General features: G+C 42.6%; 2 protein-coding genes across 6 annotated transcripts in view; both read right to left on the bottom strand.

The window, feature by feature from the left end:
* mink1 (misshapen-like kinase 1) overlaps positions 1–10,084 on the bottom strand; it is a 40,622-nt gene extending 30,538 nt beyond the window's left edge. For all 5 annotated transcript variants that reach the window (XM_046839181.1, XM_046839182.1, XM_046839184.1 and 2 more), the window contains exons 1-2: positions 9,168–10,084; positions 669–734 (exon numbers count right to left, since the gene is read on the bottom strand). In XM_046839181.1, the coding sequence (XP_046695137.1) occupies positions 669–734; positions 9,168–9,224 (123 nt within the window). In that variant the 5' untranslated portion in view covers positions 9,225–10,084. The remainder of the gene's footprint in view (positions 1–668; positions 735–9,167) is intronic.
* Positions 10,085–12,156: 2,072 nt separating this feature from the next.
* Positions 12,157–13,751, bottom strand: part of pld2 (phospholipase D2) — a 33,950-nt gene continuing 32,355 nt past the window's right edge. The window contains exon 25 of the mRNA XM_046839049.1: positions 12,157–13,751. This exon is cut by the window's right edge and continues 1,652 nt beyond it. The gene's annotated coding sequence lies outside the window, so the exon portion shown is untranslated.

Here is a 13,751-nt window from a genome sequence, read left to right as displayed (position 1 = left end):
GCAGAGATATAAACACATCCATCACGCTAAATCCTGACAGCATCGCTCCGATCATCTCTCATCCCCCTGTCTTCTGTCTCCGGGTAAAAAAAAAAAAAAAACTAAACCAAAAAAAACTTACATCTGGAAAGAATACACTATATGAGCAAAGGTTTGTGGACACCCAAGCATAAAATCGGTATGTGCTTCTGTATGAATGTCCCATTCCACACCGAGTTTCCATGTGCCCTTATAATAAGCTCCATTCTTCAGGGAAGATGTTCCACTAGATTCTGGAGCGTGATTGTGAAGATTCGTTTGAGATTCAGCGATCCAATTCATTTCAAAGCTGTTCAATCAGGTGTCCCAATATTTTTGGCCATATAGTGTATATGGTTAAAAAAAGAAGGAAAAAAAAAAAAAAAAAAAAAAAGGAGGAGGAGTAAAACGTATCTGCCAAATGGTCTTGAACACATAAAATGTGAGATCACCTGGTTTTGTTCCAGCGCCAGTGCTGCATTTGGGGACCTGGCGCTCTGTCGCTCCCTCCCTCCTTCTCTGACTCACCCACGCATATGTTAAATAACACGCCTGGAGCCATCAAACATCATGAATTCATCATTCGCTGTCTCTCCCCCACCCTCTCCATCCTTTCATCCCTCCCTCCCTCCCTCCCTCCCTCTCCTCACCTTGTACACCTGCCCGTAGGTTCCATTGCCCACGACCTCCACCAGCTCAAAGATTCCTGCTGGATCCTGGCACATGGAAACACAAGGGAGAAAAGTGTTACCAAACACACACACACACACACACACACACACACACGCACGGTTATAAATACACACAATCTCTGCGCTTGCTGTTGACTGACAGCCCAAGGTCAGGAAAGCAATCAGTGGGAAAGTGTGTGTGGACGAGAGCGAGGTGTGTTTCACCTTACCAAAGTCTGAGCGAGTGTTACAGCACCAGTCTGACACAATCACCTGTTCAGGATACGTAAAGTGTGGCCAAACACTTTGCCTGGCGCGCACCCGCGCACCCGCACACACACACACACACACACACACACACACACACACACACACACACACACACACACACACACACACACACACGATATTGCCTCTGCGCTGCTCAGTGGGTGGACAGGACTGCCGTTCATCCCAAACAGACACACAGAGAATGAGAGTAGTGTGTGTGTGTGTAAAAGGCAAAAAAAAAAAACATAAAAGGAGGAGAAAAAAAAGTGTGTTCTGGTAGATAATGAATCTGTCGGTCAGGTGACAGGACGCGGCGACCACAGACCACAACCACAGGTGTCTGTGACACTAGAGATCGCAAATGTTCTAAAAAAAACTTCAAACTCTTCCCGCAAACTTTCGAGGCTCCAATCAAGCGAACTACGAGACCCAAACCTGCTCCGGCATCACAACGCACCTGTGCACAAACTCAGCTCCATGGGTTGAAACATCTGCTATTGAACACACCTTTACTGGCCTCCTCACCTCATCCCCATCAGTACCTGACTTTCCTCACGTTCTAGAGGCCGAATCTCATACAAATCTCATACAAGTGCACTCCGAACATCTAGTTAAACGTCCTCCCAGAAGAGTGGAGGTTATTCGAACAGCAATGTGGAATGAGATGTTCAAAAAGGAAGCTCTCCTCAATCTTCTACTCGAGTGACTTTTCGAGTGTCGGTGCTCAACTGTAATTTAGCGAATCGGCAGGAACATTACAGGAGCATCTGTGTTTTGGAAAACTGCCATTGTTAAAAAAAATTCTCCTGGAACTTCTGATTCGTATATTTGATTTGTAGTTTGCGTTTTGCTGTTTCTGGTCAACATGATGTTGTGGCAACGCTTAGCGTGTGGGTGTGTGACAAGAAAGGGGAAAAAAACTAAAACAGATGGTGTAGAAAGATTTGGTGGGGAAGAGGGATGGGGCAAAGATAAAAGAGGAAGACGGATAGAGATTAGCTGAACGTGATGACGGCTTGCCAACCTCCAGCTCGCTGAGTGGGAAGAGAGAAGGATACGAGAGAGAGAGAGAGAGAGAGAGAGAGAGAGAGAGAGAGAGAGAGAGAGAGAGAGAGATAAAGATGATGTCTGGGCGGGAAACGTGGCATGAAAAAGCCTGACGAGTCTCTTAAAGACATTCAATTAGCGGTGAACAAAGCCATGCACTGTAGCAACAAAAGTATGTGGACACCTGCGCATAAAAAACTGAACATCCCGTTCCACTCCGAGTGCCCATTTGCTGTTAGAATAAGCTCCACTCTTCTGGGAAGATGTTCCACTAGGTTTCGGAGTGTGCTTGTGGAGATTCGGGCTCGTTCAGCCTTGTGTCAGGTGCTGATGGAGGTGAAGTGAGGAGGCCTCATTCACGTGTATCCCAAAGGTGTTCAATAGGAATGGAGCTCCTATATATAGCAGGAGATCTTCCACTCCATCCTGTGGAATGCAGATCTCTTTAGAGTTGGCTTTGTGCGCAGGTGCATCATGATGCTGGAACAGGTTTCAAGTTGAAGCGAAGGGCAAATGTGATTCTATCGAATGCATGCGGAGACGTCCTATACGATTGTGTGGATACACTTTGGAGAAGAAGCAAAGCTTCCTGCTTGAGCTTTTAAGGGAAGTCCGAGCTTTTCAGGTTCGAGCCTGAGAAAAACACGCCAGGGGGTCATACGGGTCTTTTCAGGGAGGCGGTAGCTCATTGGTAATGGTGTCGGACTCTGGATCGGAAGGTCGCGAGTTCAAATACCGGCCCTTGAAAAAGGCCCTTATCCAGGAACTGCTCAAGTCTCTGGATACTGGCGTCTGCCAAATGTTCTAAATGTGGTAAAAAAATGCTGCTTCACTACAAACCCTCTCACTTTGTCTTCATCCATCTCAGTCTCTCTTTTCAGTGTGTGTGTGCGCGCGTGTGTGTATGTGAGTGTGTGTAAGCCTCTTTCTAAACACAGTATTATTTATGAGAACCTGGTGACCTTTGATACAGAGCATGAGGACTTTCTCTTGCTCAGCACAGACTGATAACGCTCCCGTTTCCTGAGATTGTATTAAAACTACATAAGCATAAAGAAGCTGTTTTTGGTAAACCCCCCCCCCCACCCTCCAATGACCCACATTACTCAATCATCTCTGCATTCAGAACCGCTACTGAGCGACACCGCCGACTTCCACATCTAGGCTGCGTGCTTTGGGATTATCTCATCAGTACTCGCTCGTTGTTTGTTGTTTTTTTCGTTCGTGAGGTGAGACCTTCAGGGGATTGGAATACGGGGTTCGGATCGGCGCAGACCAGCGCGACGATGTATCTCGTAATGTTTGCGCGTGTATCGGTGAGTGGGCGATTCACAGGACGACCTGTTAAACAAAGAGCCCGAGTGAATCATCGCTCTTAACACAGATCTCTCTCTCTCTCTCTCTCGGGATGAATTCCTCACAGCGGCCTGCAAAGCCAAAGCACGTAACTTGCTGTACCAGCTCATCACTGCACACGCGCGCACACACACACGCGCACACACACACACACACACACACACACACACGCACACACACACACACAGAGTGGAGACGGGAAAAAGAAATGAAGCGAATAATAAACCGAAAGCTCTGTTCCCTCTGCTCTGTCAGCCTGGTTAAACAGGAAATTGGTCCAAAAAATTTTTTTTTTTTTTTTTTTTTTTAAATAGCGTAACTTGAATTTCTCCAACCCCTGATCATCCCCATGTTCTGTTTTATCCATCAATTAAACATCGAAAAAATGCTTCTTGGTTTGCTGATCGAGAATACACCGGTGACCATTTCCAGGTCCGATAGCGGTAACTTCCATTCAAACTCTCCATTTCGACCAGCTAAAGCTCAACAGGACCAAGAGCGACCTTTGGATCATTCTGGTACTCGAACCTGCAACCTTCCAGTCTGCTAATAACTGGAGATCGACCGGATTCATTGATTTTGCCGATTAAATCGGCACCGATAGTTGATGGCTGGAACTATAGGCAAAAATGCTTATAGTTAGTTTTTCCGGGTTGTGCAAATATTTATTTGCCGTTTATTTGCCTCAGTATTCATTAATATAATGAATATATTTATATTTGTTTCTTTTAGCACATTTACATGATCCACTAGGTTTTTTGTTTTGTTATTACATAGAATGTAATCCAGTATCCATTTTAAAATCCATTTCCTGGTCGATTAATCGGTTATCTGCAAGTACAATCTAACCTAAATATCGGTATCGGTAACATCCACTCGAATCGGTTGACCTCCAGCTAGTGACCATGAAGTCTTGGTTAAAGCATGTAGGTGGCTCCCGAAGCTTCACCACTTTCAGTTCCCAGATCAATCCCGAGCATGACCCAGAACAAAGTTTCCATTGTTGGCGAGCAAAAACAAACCGCTCTAGGCTCTCGTTTACGCCAGTCTCGGCAGCTCGGTGCTTTCGGGTCATGTGCTCGTGGAGGTTCGGGTGATCTCAGTCTCTGGGATATTTATGTGCTCTGCCTCGATTGAAGAAGGGATGAGTTTTGCTCACACTTTTCCCTTATTCCAACCGGACCCACATTAAACACACACTGAGGTGTAAGATCCTTACTGATAACCGAGCAAACTTTACTTCTATCTGCGCTTCTTTGGATCACACTGAATTTAACGGATTGTTGTCTACTTTTAGTTTTTTTTCTCTTAAACTCCAGAAGTTAAAACTTGAGATGGTAAAATCAATACATGTCCACTAAACATCCCTACAAGGATATATACGGTTTTTGAGATCAGTGCATGCTCCTTTATACAATAAAGTGGATAAAAAGCACACAAAACACACAAATATTGGACAGTGAATGACTGGAAGAAAGTTCTTGAATCCAAATGTGACATTTTCTCTATAACAGAAGCACTTCTGTAAGACGGAGAACAGGGAATATGATCTTAGCAGACTTCAACACCGCAAACATGGCGGTGGAAGCTTAATGTTTAGGTGATTTTGGAGCAGGGAAGTTTCGGAAAACATTCTTCTGGAGTGTTAACTTTTATAGAATGGCCTGCCCAGTTACCGCACCTAAATCCGATTGAACTGCTCTGGGATGAACTGGACAAGAAATCTCCAACTTGTTTGTTTTTTTGGTGAAACGAACTGTCTGGATGCAGAAGGTGTGAAAAGCTGGTATTCACTCTAAGGGAAGATTTTTTTATGGAAAATAAAGTCTGTACATTTCTATATTTGTTTGGTGAAAATAATTCCTCATACTATTACATTACCTGGTTAAACGGAAACAAAAGGAACACGGCAAAGTCTCTCAAAAACTTAAAAAGAAGTTTCCACATTTTTGACAGGCACTGTACATCGTTCACTGAACCGCTCTCGCTAGTCATGGAAAGAATTCAATTTGTGCTCCAGTCTTAGGTTAAAAAAAAAAGTTTGAATGACGAGCTAAAAGTGAGCGCAGCTCCAGTCTCCAGATATAATATCTATAATAAGACGTTTGTTTTTTAATTAGTGTTAGCATGAGGTTGCCAGATATATCGCATTGCCATCCACAAAATAACACCAGGAGAACAAAAAAAAAAACGAAACACGAAAACCAAATGGATACTGTATATCTGTTTAAATAAATCAGAAATTAACGATATATTTTTTACATTTAACAGATGCCCTTATCTAGAGCGACTTACATGTATTGGCCAAGAGTGTTGACACACAGGGAATTTGGTTCCAGCTGTTAGTGACTCAAAGTACAGACATAAATAACACTTTACATTCAGCTATATAACATTTATCTCATTCATACAACTGGGAAGCTCAGTGGGGTCAAGGGTCTTGCTCAGGGGGCGAGGGAGTGGCAGCTTAGTGTGGCTGAGATTTAAACTCATGACCTTCGGATCCAACTTTCAATGCATTAACCAAAGAAGCTACACTCTCTATTATATTACAATATAATACACATTAGATTGCTTGTATTACAGACAACAATTATACACAACGGTTCTCCCAGAAGTTCACACAACTGCATAGAGTTACATAGAGTTACAATTTTTCCTTTCGCTGTGACTAAGAGACTCTGTTCTAGCCTCATAATACCACTGTGTACAAGGTGAGCTCCATGAAACCATGGTGTTTGAAACTTGAGGGTCCTGCACACAGTCCTCTCTGACCTTAACTCCATTTAGAACCGGAGCTTCTTCACTTGAACCTAATCTCACTTCATGATGGTACCAAAAAAGCTTCAAGATTCGTTTTGTAACATGCCAACAGGTGGCAGCACGAGGCTGAACGCACAGTCACAGGGAGCACCGACCTTCATAAGTCAGGGTGCTATTCTGACCACGTGCGCTCTCCTAACACGCGAGTTTCTCGCCGGAAACAACACGATCTCACTTCTGCCCCCACCCTACTCGCCGGATTTGACTCACGCTTTTCCCCAAAGACGAAGGCGTTTGTGACACCGGGAAGATTTCCAGGACACGTTCCAGAAGTGGCAGGAACGCTGAGAGCGCTGTATTGCTGTGAAAGGGAACTGTATCGAAGGTGATTGTGTATAAATGTAGATTAATAAAGTACTTTCTTGTAAACAGAGCGAGTCTCAATTTTTTGATACCACCTCGTATATAGTCATCAAACGGATCAGAAAACCGACTCCTCGTTATGCAATATGATATTATATATAACCCATGGAATGCCACGCTATGTCATGCCATGCCTTGATGTATCACCCCACACCTATCAGATAAATCTGTGCGAACCATTGCAGAATTAGTCAACATGGCATCCTTGTTGAAAAGCGAAAATGAGAAACCTGCATTGCGAGAAAAATTTCCCAGAGATGAGATCAGAAAACAGACAGTTTTTCCCACTCGGCTGGAAAGTTTGACGCTTCCTGCAGTGGTTGGACCCAAAGGCCAAGATCTGGATAAGCATACATGCAAACAGAACCCGATTCTATACCATATCATCACACTGGACTGAAATCACTGCATCTCGTCTCCCTATAAACGTAGACCGGAATGATAATATAGGAACTCTTCATCTGCTTTCCACGGAATGCATTACACTTCCTCAATCATACACGATACACTAAAGTGCTACTTTTTGAACATCCTGTTCTGCATTGAGTCCCCATCTGCTCTTATAAGAACCTCCACTTTTCTGGTAAGATGTTCTAGATTTTTGCACACTTGTCATGCTGGAACAGTTTTGGGTCTCCTAGTTCAAGTGAAGGGAAAATTCAATGCAGCTAAAATCCACACATGGCTGAGAAGGTCAGGCGTCCTGGTGCTTTTGTCCACATAGTGTATGTAGTGTCCTGTCAGAGGGTTTCTGGGTCACTGAAATAAAAGAATCAGTAAGAGTCCTGTGGGGCGCAGCTCGGATCGTTTCGGGAATTCCCTGTGTTTAACAACAGAGTTTAACGTGATATGATTACGGCCAACGTGCACAATAATTTAGCACCACCACTCCTTCTGGTGTAAGCCTATCCCTCGCTCAGACAACAGCTGTGTGTGTGTGGGTCATTCTATCCTTAAAGAAACAGAAGAAAAGAGAACAGAGCAAAAACAAAATGTTTTTGAGATGGATGGATGGATCGATAGCGGGATAGATGTGAAATAATAATGGATGGATGGATGAATGGATGGATTGAAAGATGGCTGGATTTAGCGGATGGATGGATGGATGGATGGATGGATGGATGGATGGATGGATGGATGGATTCATGAATCCATAATTGATTGATGGATTAAGAAAATTGATGAATGGATGGATGAATTGATTGAAGAATTCACTGATAATTGAATAATATCTGAATGTCTGAATATCAGAACCCGACGTCCTCGTAGTAACCGATTAAAGCATCTGCAATGAGTTCCAGTTTTAGACTGGTAGGCAAAAAGCTTTATTTACACACACACACACACACACACACACACACACACACACACACACACACACACACACACACACACACACACACACACACACAATCATGGCCCAAACACAAGCAGATGGACGATCAGTCATTCAGTCGGTTAAATAGGTCATGCAGTTCGGTTCGAGGCATGGCGCACTCATCAGGAAAAAATTACAACCAGTCAGGCTCCATGAAGTCTTCTGAACACACACACACACACACACACACACACACACACACACACACACACAGACCATCAAACTACATGGTGTGACATTATGCAGCACACTCACAGTAAACACAAGGAAAGAAAAGTCCTTCTGTTTGTGCTCATCGAGCTCGGCTGGCGGGTGCAGCTTTTTGGATCTGATTTGATGCTAAAGATGATCAGCTGCAGACCTGAACTGTTCTAGCACTGATCCAAACCGATGAGACCTGAGACCTTTACTAAACCTTTATTGCTACTGACAAGTGGGAGGGGCGATCACAACAAACCACAGGTGCTCGAGGCTGATCATGACAAAGCATAAAGTGCTCATGGCTGTTCATAAGGAAGAACAGAGTGCTCATGGCTGTTCATAAGGAGGCACAGGTCCTGATGGCTAAACATAAGGAGGCACAGGTGCTCATGGCTGTTCATAAGGAAGAAAAGAGTGCTTATGGCTGTTCATGAGGAGACACAGGTGCCCATGGCTGTTCATAAGGAGGCACAGGTGCTCATGGCTGTTCATAAGGAGGCACAGATGCTCATGGCTGATCATAAGGAAGAACAGAGTGCTCATGGCTGATCATAAGGAGGCACAGGTGCTCGTGGCTGATCATAAGGAGGCACAGGTGCTCGTGGCTGATCATAAGGAGGCACAGGTGCTCATAGCTATTCATAAGGAAGAAGAGTGCACTCATGGCAGATCATAAGGAGGAACAGGTGCTCATGGCTGTTCATAAGGAAGAACAGAGTGCTCATGGCTGATCATAAAGAGCCAGAGGTGCACTTAGCTCATCATAACACTTCGTGAATGCAGAGGAACATCATACCATGCTCAGGGCCTGATCTCGACCAAACAAACAAGACAGGAGCAGGGCAGATATACAAATCACATCACAGCAACACAGGTTTCTTCATGCAGCAGCAGTTCCTCAGCATCTCTCCTTCTTTTATTCAATCATCATCATCACCACCCACCATCACTCTACCACCACGATCACCACCATAATGACAACCATTATCACCACCACCACAATCATCATGCACACAGTAGACTGCAGAGGTGCTTCTCACCCTCAGGGCTGCCAGGTCGATCTCATCCAGACTCCGTGTAGGTGCGTTCTCCGACATGTTCGCTCGGCTTGGTGTCAGTCACAGAAGCGATTTGTGTCCAAACCCGTGAGGAGAAACAATAAAAATAATAATAATAATAATAACAATAACAAATGCGGCTCAAAAAAACTTCTCAGGTCCCATGAGAGTCAGTGACCAGCTGGACTGCGCAATGAGGAAAAGGACCGTCGATTTGTCGCGGAATTTAACCGAAAAAGGCGCAAAAGAAAATCTAAAAAATATATCAAATTATACGAAGCCCGATATGAGGCGATGTTGTGCCAGGCCTGCTGGATCACCGGGCCGCAGCAGTACACTGAGCGCCGGGGTTTTAATCCCTCACACTGCGGCGCAGGGCGCCTGGAGCCCGGGCTCGGCTCACAGCTCCGGTATTACCGACAATATCGATCTCATATCGCAAACCGAGCGCCCTTCTGCCGCTCATGTTCATTGGGGGGTTGTGGAAAAAATGCAACAACAACAACTAAAAAACGTTTCGGTATATAAATGTAAATATTTAAATTTGTTTTTGTGTATGTTTATAAAGTGTCGTCGTGCCGTGTAAATCCCCTCCTGACGTCCGGAGAAGTTAAGGGCTCGAGCGGAGGCAAGTCTCCGCGTTAGCGTCGATAAATCCGCCGTGTAACCGCTCCAGCGTCCCCGCGGACAAACAAACAAACCAAAGCAAAACAAAACAACAACACGAGCCTTCTGAGATCACATTCCGGCCTCGTCTCGGTCGTGCACGTCGCCCCGGAGCTCGCACGAAACGGAAAACATGTCGGAAAGCTCGGAAACGGCGCCGCAAAGCGTTCGTGTGGAGTAATCCGGAGTAAACTTTCGCTCCTTCCGTCAGGCGCGAGCGAGCGAGAGAGCGGGGGCACGCGCACGCACGCACATCAGAGAGCGAGAGCGCGCACGCACGCACGTACAGACGCACGAGAGCGCGCCCCTAAACTAGGAGTTAATGGGAAGATCGGATCATTTCAGTGAATCGGATCTTTGAAACTTGTTCGTCTGAATAAACGAATCGTTTGTTGAGTCATTTTGTTCATTTCGTTCCTTTGATCAGATATTATATAAAATGTCGCGGATTCCGCAACACGTTTACACACAAACTTTGACTATAGTTCCATTAATGAAAATATGACAATGCAATGTCAAGATTCGTACAAAAAAAACCCTGATCTATTGCATTGTGTAGCGTCTATGGGAGACACGTGATAAAAGAACGATTCAGACCAGAAGATGAACTACGCAATTCGGTTTCCTCTTCATAACCTATGGAGATTTTGAGATGCTTTGCTCGTGCACGTCCAGTAGAAAACGAACGAATCACTCTTTGAGACGACTCGTTCTTCTGAGTCACATGAAAGACTCGTTCAAATGAACAATTCGTTCATGAACGACCAGTCACTACTAAGTGTTTTTTTTCCATTGTTTTCTAACCATCTACAGTTACAGAACTCTCCAAAGCTTATGTATCACATTTACACCTCCATAAATGTGCAAAAATGTTTTTGTTAATGCAAAATAACATTTCTTACACTGACAGTCCTAAAATCTCTGTCACCTGACCACCGAACACTCTTCTGTGGACCTGCTTGAAGCACACAGTTATATGCTGAAGCATTCCCCGCTTCCCTTGACACGATACAGTCTTGATACACGTCCCAGGTTGAAATAAAAGAACCGGAGAGACCAACACTATGACCTCCTCGCCCAACAATGTCACCTGACCTCGGTAATCCTCACCAGGAGCTTATTATAACACAAAAGAACATCTAAACTTGGAATAAGAACATGTATGAGTGTATTGGTGAGGTGTGCACAGGTGTGTAATTTGGTCGGTTGAATGTTTATTACAATAGCAGGGAGTTAAGATCCACTGTCATGTTTACTATTGATCATAATGAGGTGCCATGATATTCATGTTATCCCTCGATCCTGAACCTGAAAATGTCTGTAGGAAAGATTTTGGAGTCAGTAATCTGGACTTAAGTTTGATCATATGCGAGATAACCTGTGAAAGCATTCAGTATTTGTCTTGTGATTCAGAATCACCAAAATGATTCTGAGATTTGAGAACACAATTGTGAGGAACCCGAAACCTAAAAAAAATGCTGTGTGGAATTGATTCCTAGAATTTTAGTCGTCATTACTATCACTGTAATCACTACATAATATTATGAGATGAATGAAACCAGCAGTTTGTTGAAACTGAGCTGAATTCCTTCACGACTTCCTGCTCCCTATATTGAGATACAAATAGACATTGAAGTGCATGTGTTTATGTCCAATTTTAAGAAAACAATCATCATAAATGCAGGAAAATAACAGGAATAATAATTATTTTATTGTATTTTCTATTGTTATTATTATTTTTATATCAATACTACTAATAATAATAATCATAACACCAAATTTTGAACCTACAACATTAAATAAATGCATTATAATGATTATTAGCTGAAAATCAGTTGACGAGTCTCGTTTAAAAGTGCAGTTGGATATTTTTGCAAAACATTCCCGGAAGCAAAATCATCATACACTCATACACACTTGTATGAAAATATGATTTATAACATTCCCATTATATATATATTTTTTTTTCAGGCTCCTGTGTGCATTATTTTCTTTTTTATTTCTCCTGTGTGCATTATTTTCTTAACTTCCTTTTATTTTACAAGGCCACTCCAATGGTGTATGCGATTTCAACAAGTATAGACATTGGGTTATTGGGGGGTAACTGGGTGGGTGGTCAATTTTCTTTCTTTTGCAACACTAATTTGAAAGTAAAGAGCTCCAAAAAAGACAAACCCATCCTTCAAAAAACAACCTGATGATCTTTATGAGGTAAATCATTTCTCAAAATTGGCATCATGTGACATTGAGAAAGCCGAGAAAGTATTTCTCCTGGATTGAGAAAAAACAACAAAAAACAACAGCCTTTTGGAAAGACATTATTTTATTTTGAACATTTTTCCTAGGCTAGCATCAGCTAGTTGGTCAGGTAGTCAGTTAGCTAGCTTGGAGGGAAAAAAATCAACACATACAAATGTCCGGAAGTGTATATGATTATCGTTGAGGTGCAAAGTACGATTAAGAACCTTATGTTAGAATCTGCATAGGATTCTGCTAAAAAAATAGCCACCATTTCGAGGAAAAAGAAGGAAGAACACAGTATAGAAAAATATACCGACATTAAACATGCCATAGAAAACAAAATCAGATCGAGATTTCCAGGAAAAGTAAACAAGTATTGCACTAATCAACTATATATATATATATATATATATATATAAATATATATATATATATTTTTTTTAAATAAGTGACAGATGAAACCCCTAAAAATAATCACTAGTAAATGATAAATAATGTGTCAATAACACAAAATTGGAAGTTCTGGAATGTTAATTGAGTGTTATTATACGAAATAAAGAAATGGAATGTCAGAAATAATGGAATGTGATCTAGAAAAAACTTTTTTCCTTTGGCATGGATTTAAGATCCCGATGTGACGTAGTATATGGGGTACTAATGAAATTGCTGGTTAGTTTATTGGTACCCACGATGTGTCGGTCAAATCCCAAGACGACTTATGAGCTGTTTTAGTATCAGTATTAGTATTTCCATAGTTAGCGTTAGAAAAAAGTGTAGCACAATGATACAATCTGAACCTGTATCTGTATCTAAGCTGCGGGTTTTTACACCAGGAGTGGGTGTGGCCTAAACTAGAAACACTGGAATAAAAACCCCAGATCAGCAGGTGAGGCAGTTCAACCTCAGCTACATCACTCGAGTACATAATCGTTCTCGGGATACAGATGTGTAGTGCAAATGTTTGATATTATTCATATTTTTTTGTTTGTACAATGCCTGTGATGTTGTCAAACAAACAATTAGTTGGTCCTGGTTCTCTCTGAAAGCACGGTGACCACTGATAGTGGCATCACTTATTGTCTATTGTCATAGTATTGTCATTTATTTTTCAAAGGCGGGACATCCTGTGGCTCCTCCCACCTTTTAAATAGCCAATAGCGCCAAGTTTACCTCAGAATAACCAATACGGACTATAGATTGTGGACACCTGACCATAAGACTGGTATGTATTGGAAAGATGTTCCACTAGATTTTGTGGAGAATTTTGCTTAATCAGCCACAGGGGTACTGGTTAAATTCAGGTCCTGATTACATTTATCCCAATAGGGTTGGAGCTCTATAGCAGGAGATCTTCTACACACATCCAACCCATGTAAAGAATATCTTCATGGAGCCGGCTTGGTGCACAAGGGCATAGTCATACTGAAACAAATTTGTGTTTCCAAGTTCAAGTGAAGGGAAAATTTCATGCTTCTGCATCCAAAGACGTTTTATACCACCGTGTGCCTCCATCTCTGTGGTAAAATTTTGGGGCAGAACCACCTAAGGGTGAAAAAGTCCCACTACTTTTGTCTAGACAGTGTATTTCTTATGAGTGACGCAATAAAATTGATGAATTCTAAAAAAAATAAAAAAAAAAATAAACAAAAACGTTTATAC

The sequence above is a fragment of the Silurus meridionalis genome, chromosome 25 (genome assembly GCF_014805685.1).
Source record: "Silurus meridionalis isolate SWU-2019-XX chromosome 25, ASM1480568v1, whole genome shotgun sequence".
NCBI classification, from domain to species: Eukaryota; Metazoa; Chordata; class Actinopteri; order Siluriformes; family Siluridae; genus Silurus; species Silurus meridionalis.
The sequence above is the reverse complement of the archived record's forward strand: the minus strand, read 5'-3'. Positions and strand labels throughout refer to the sequence as shown.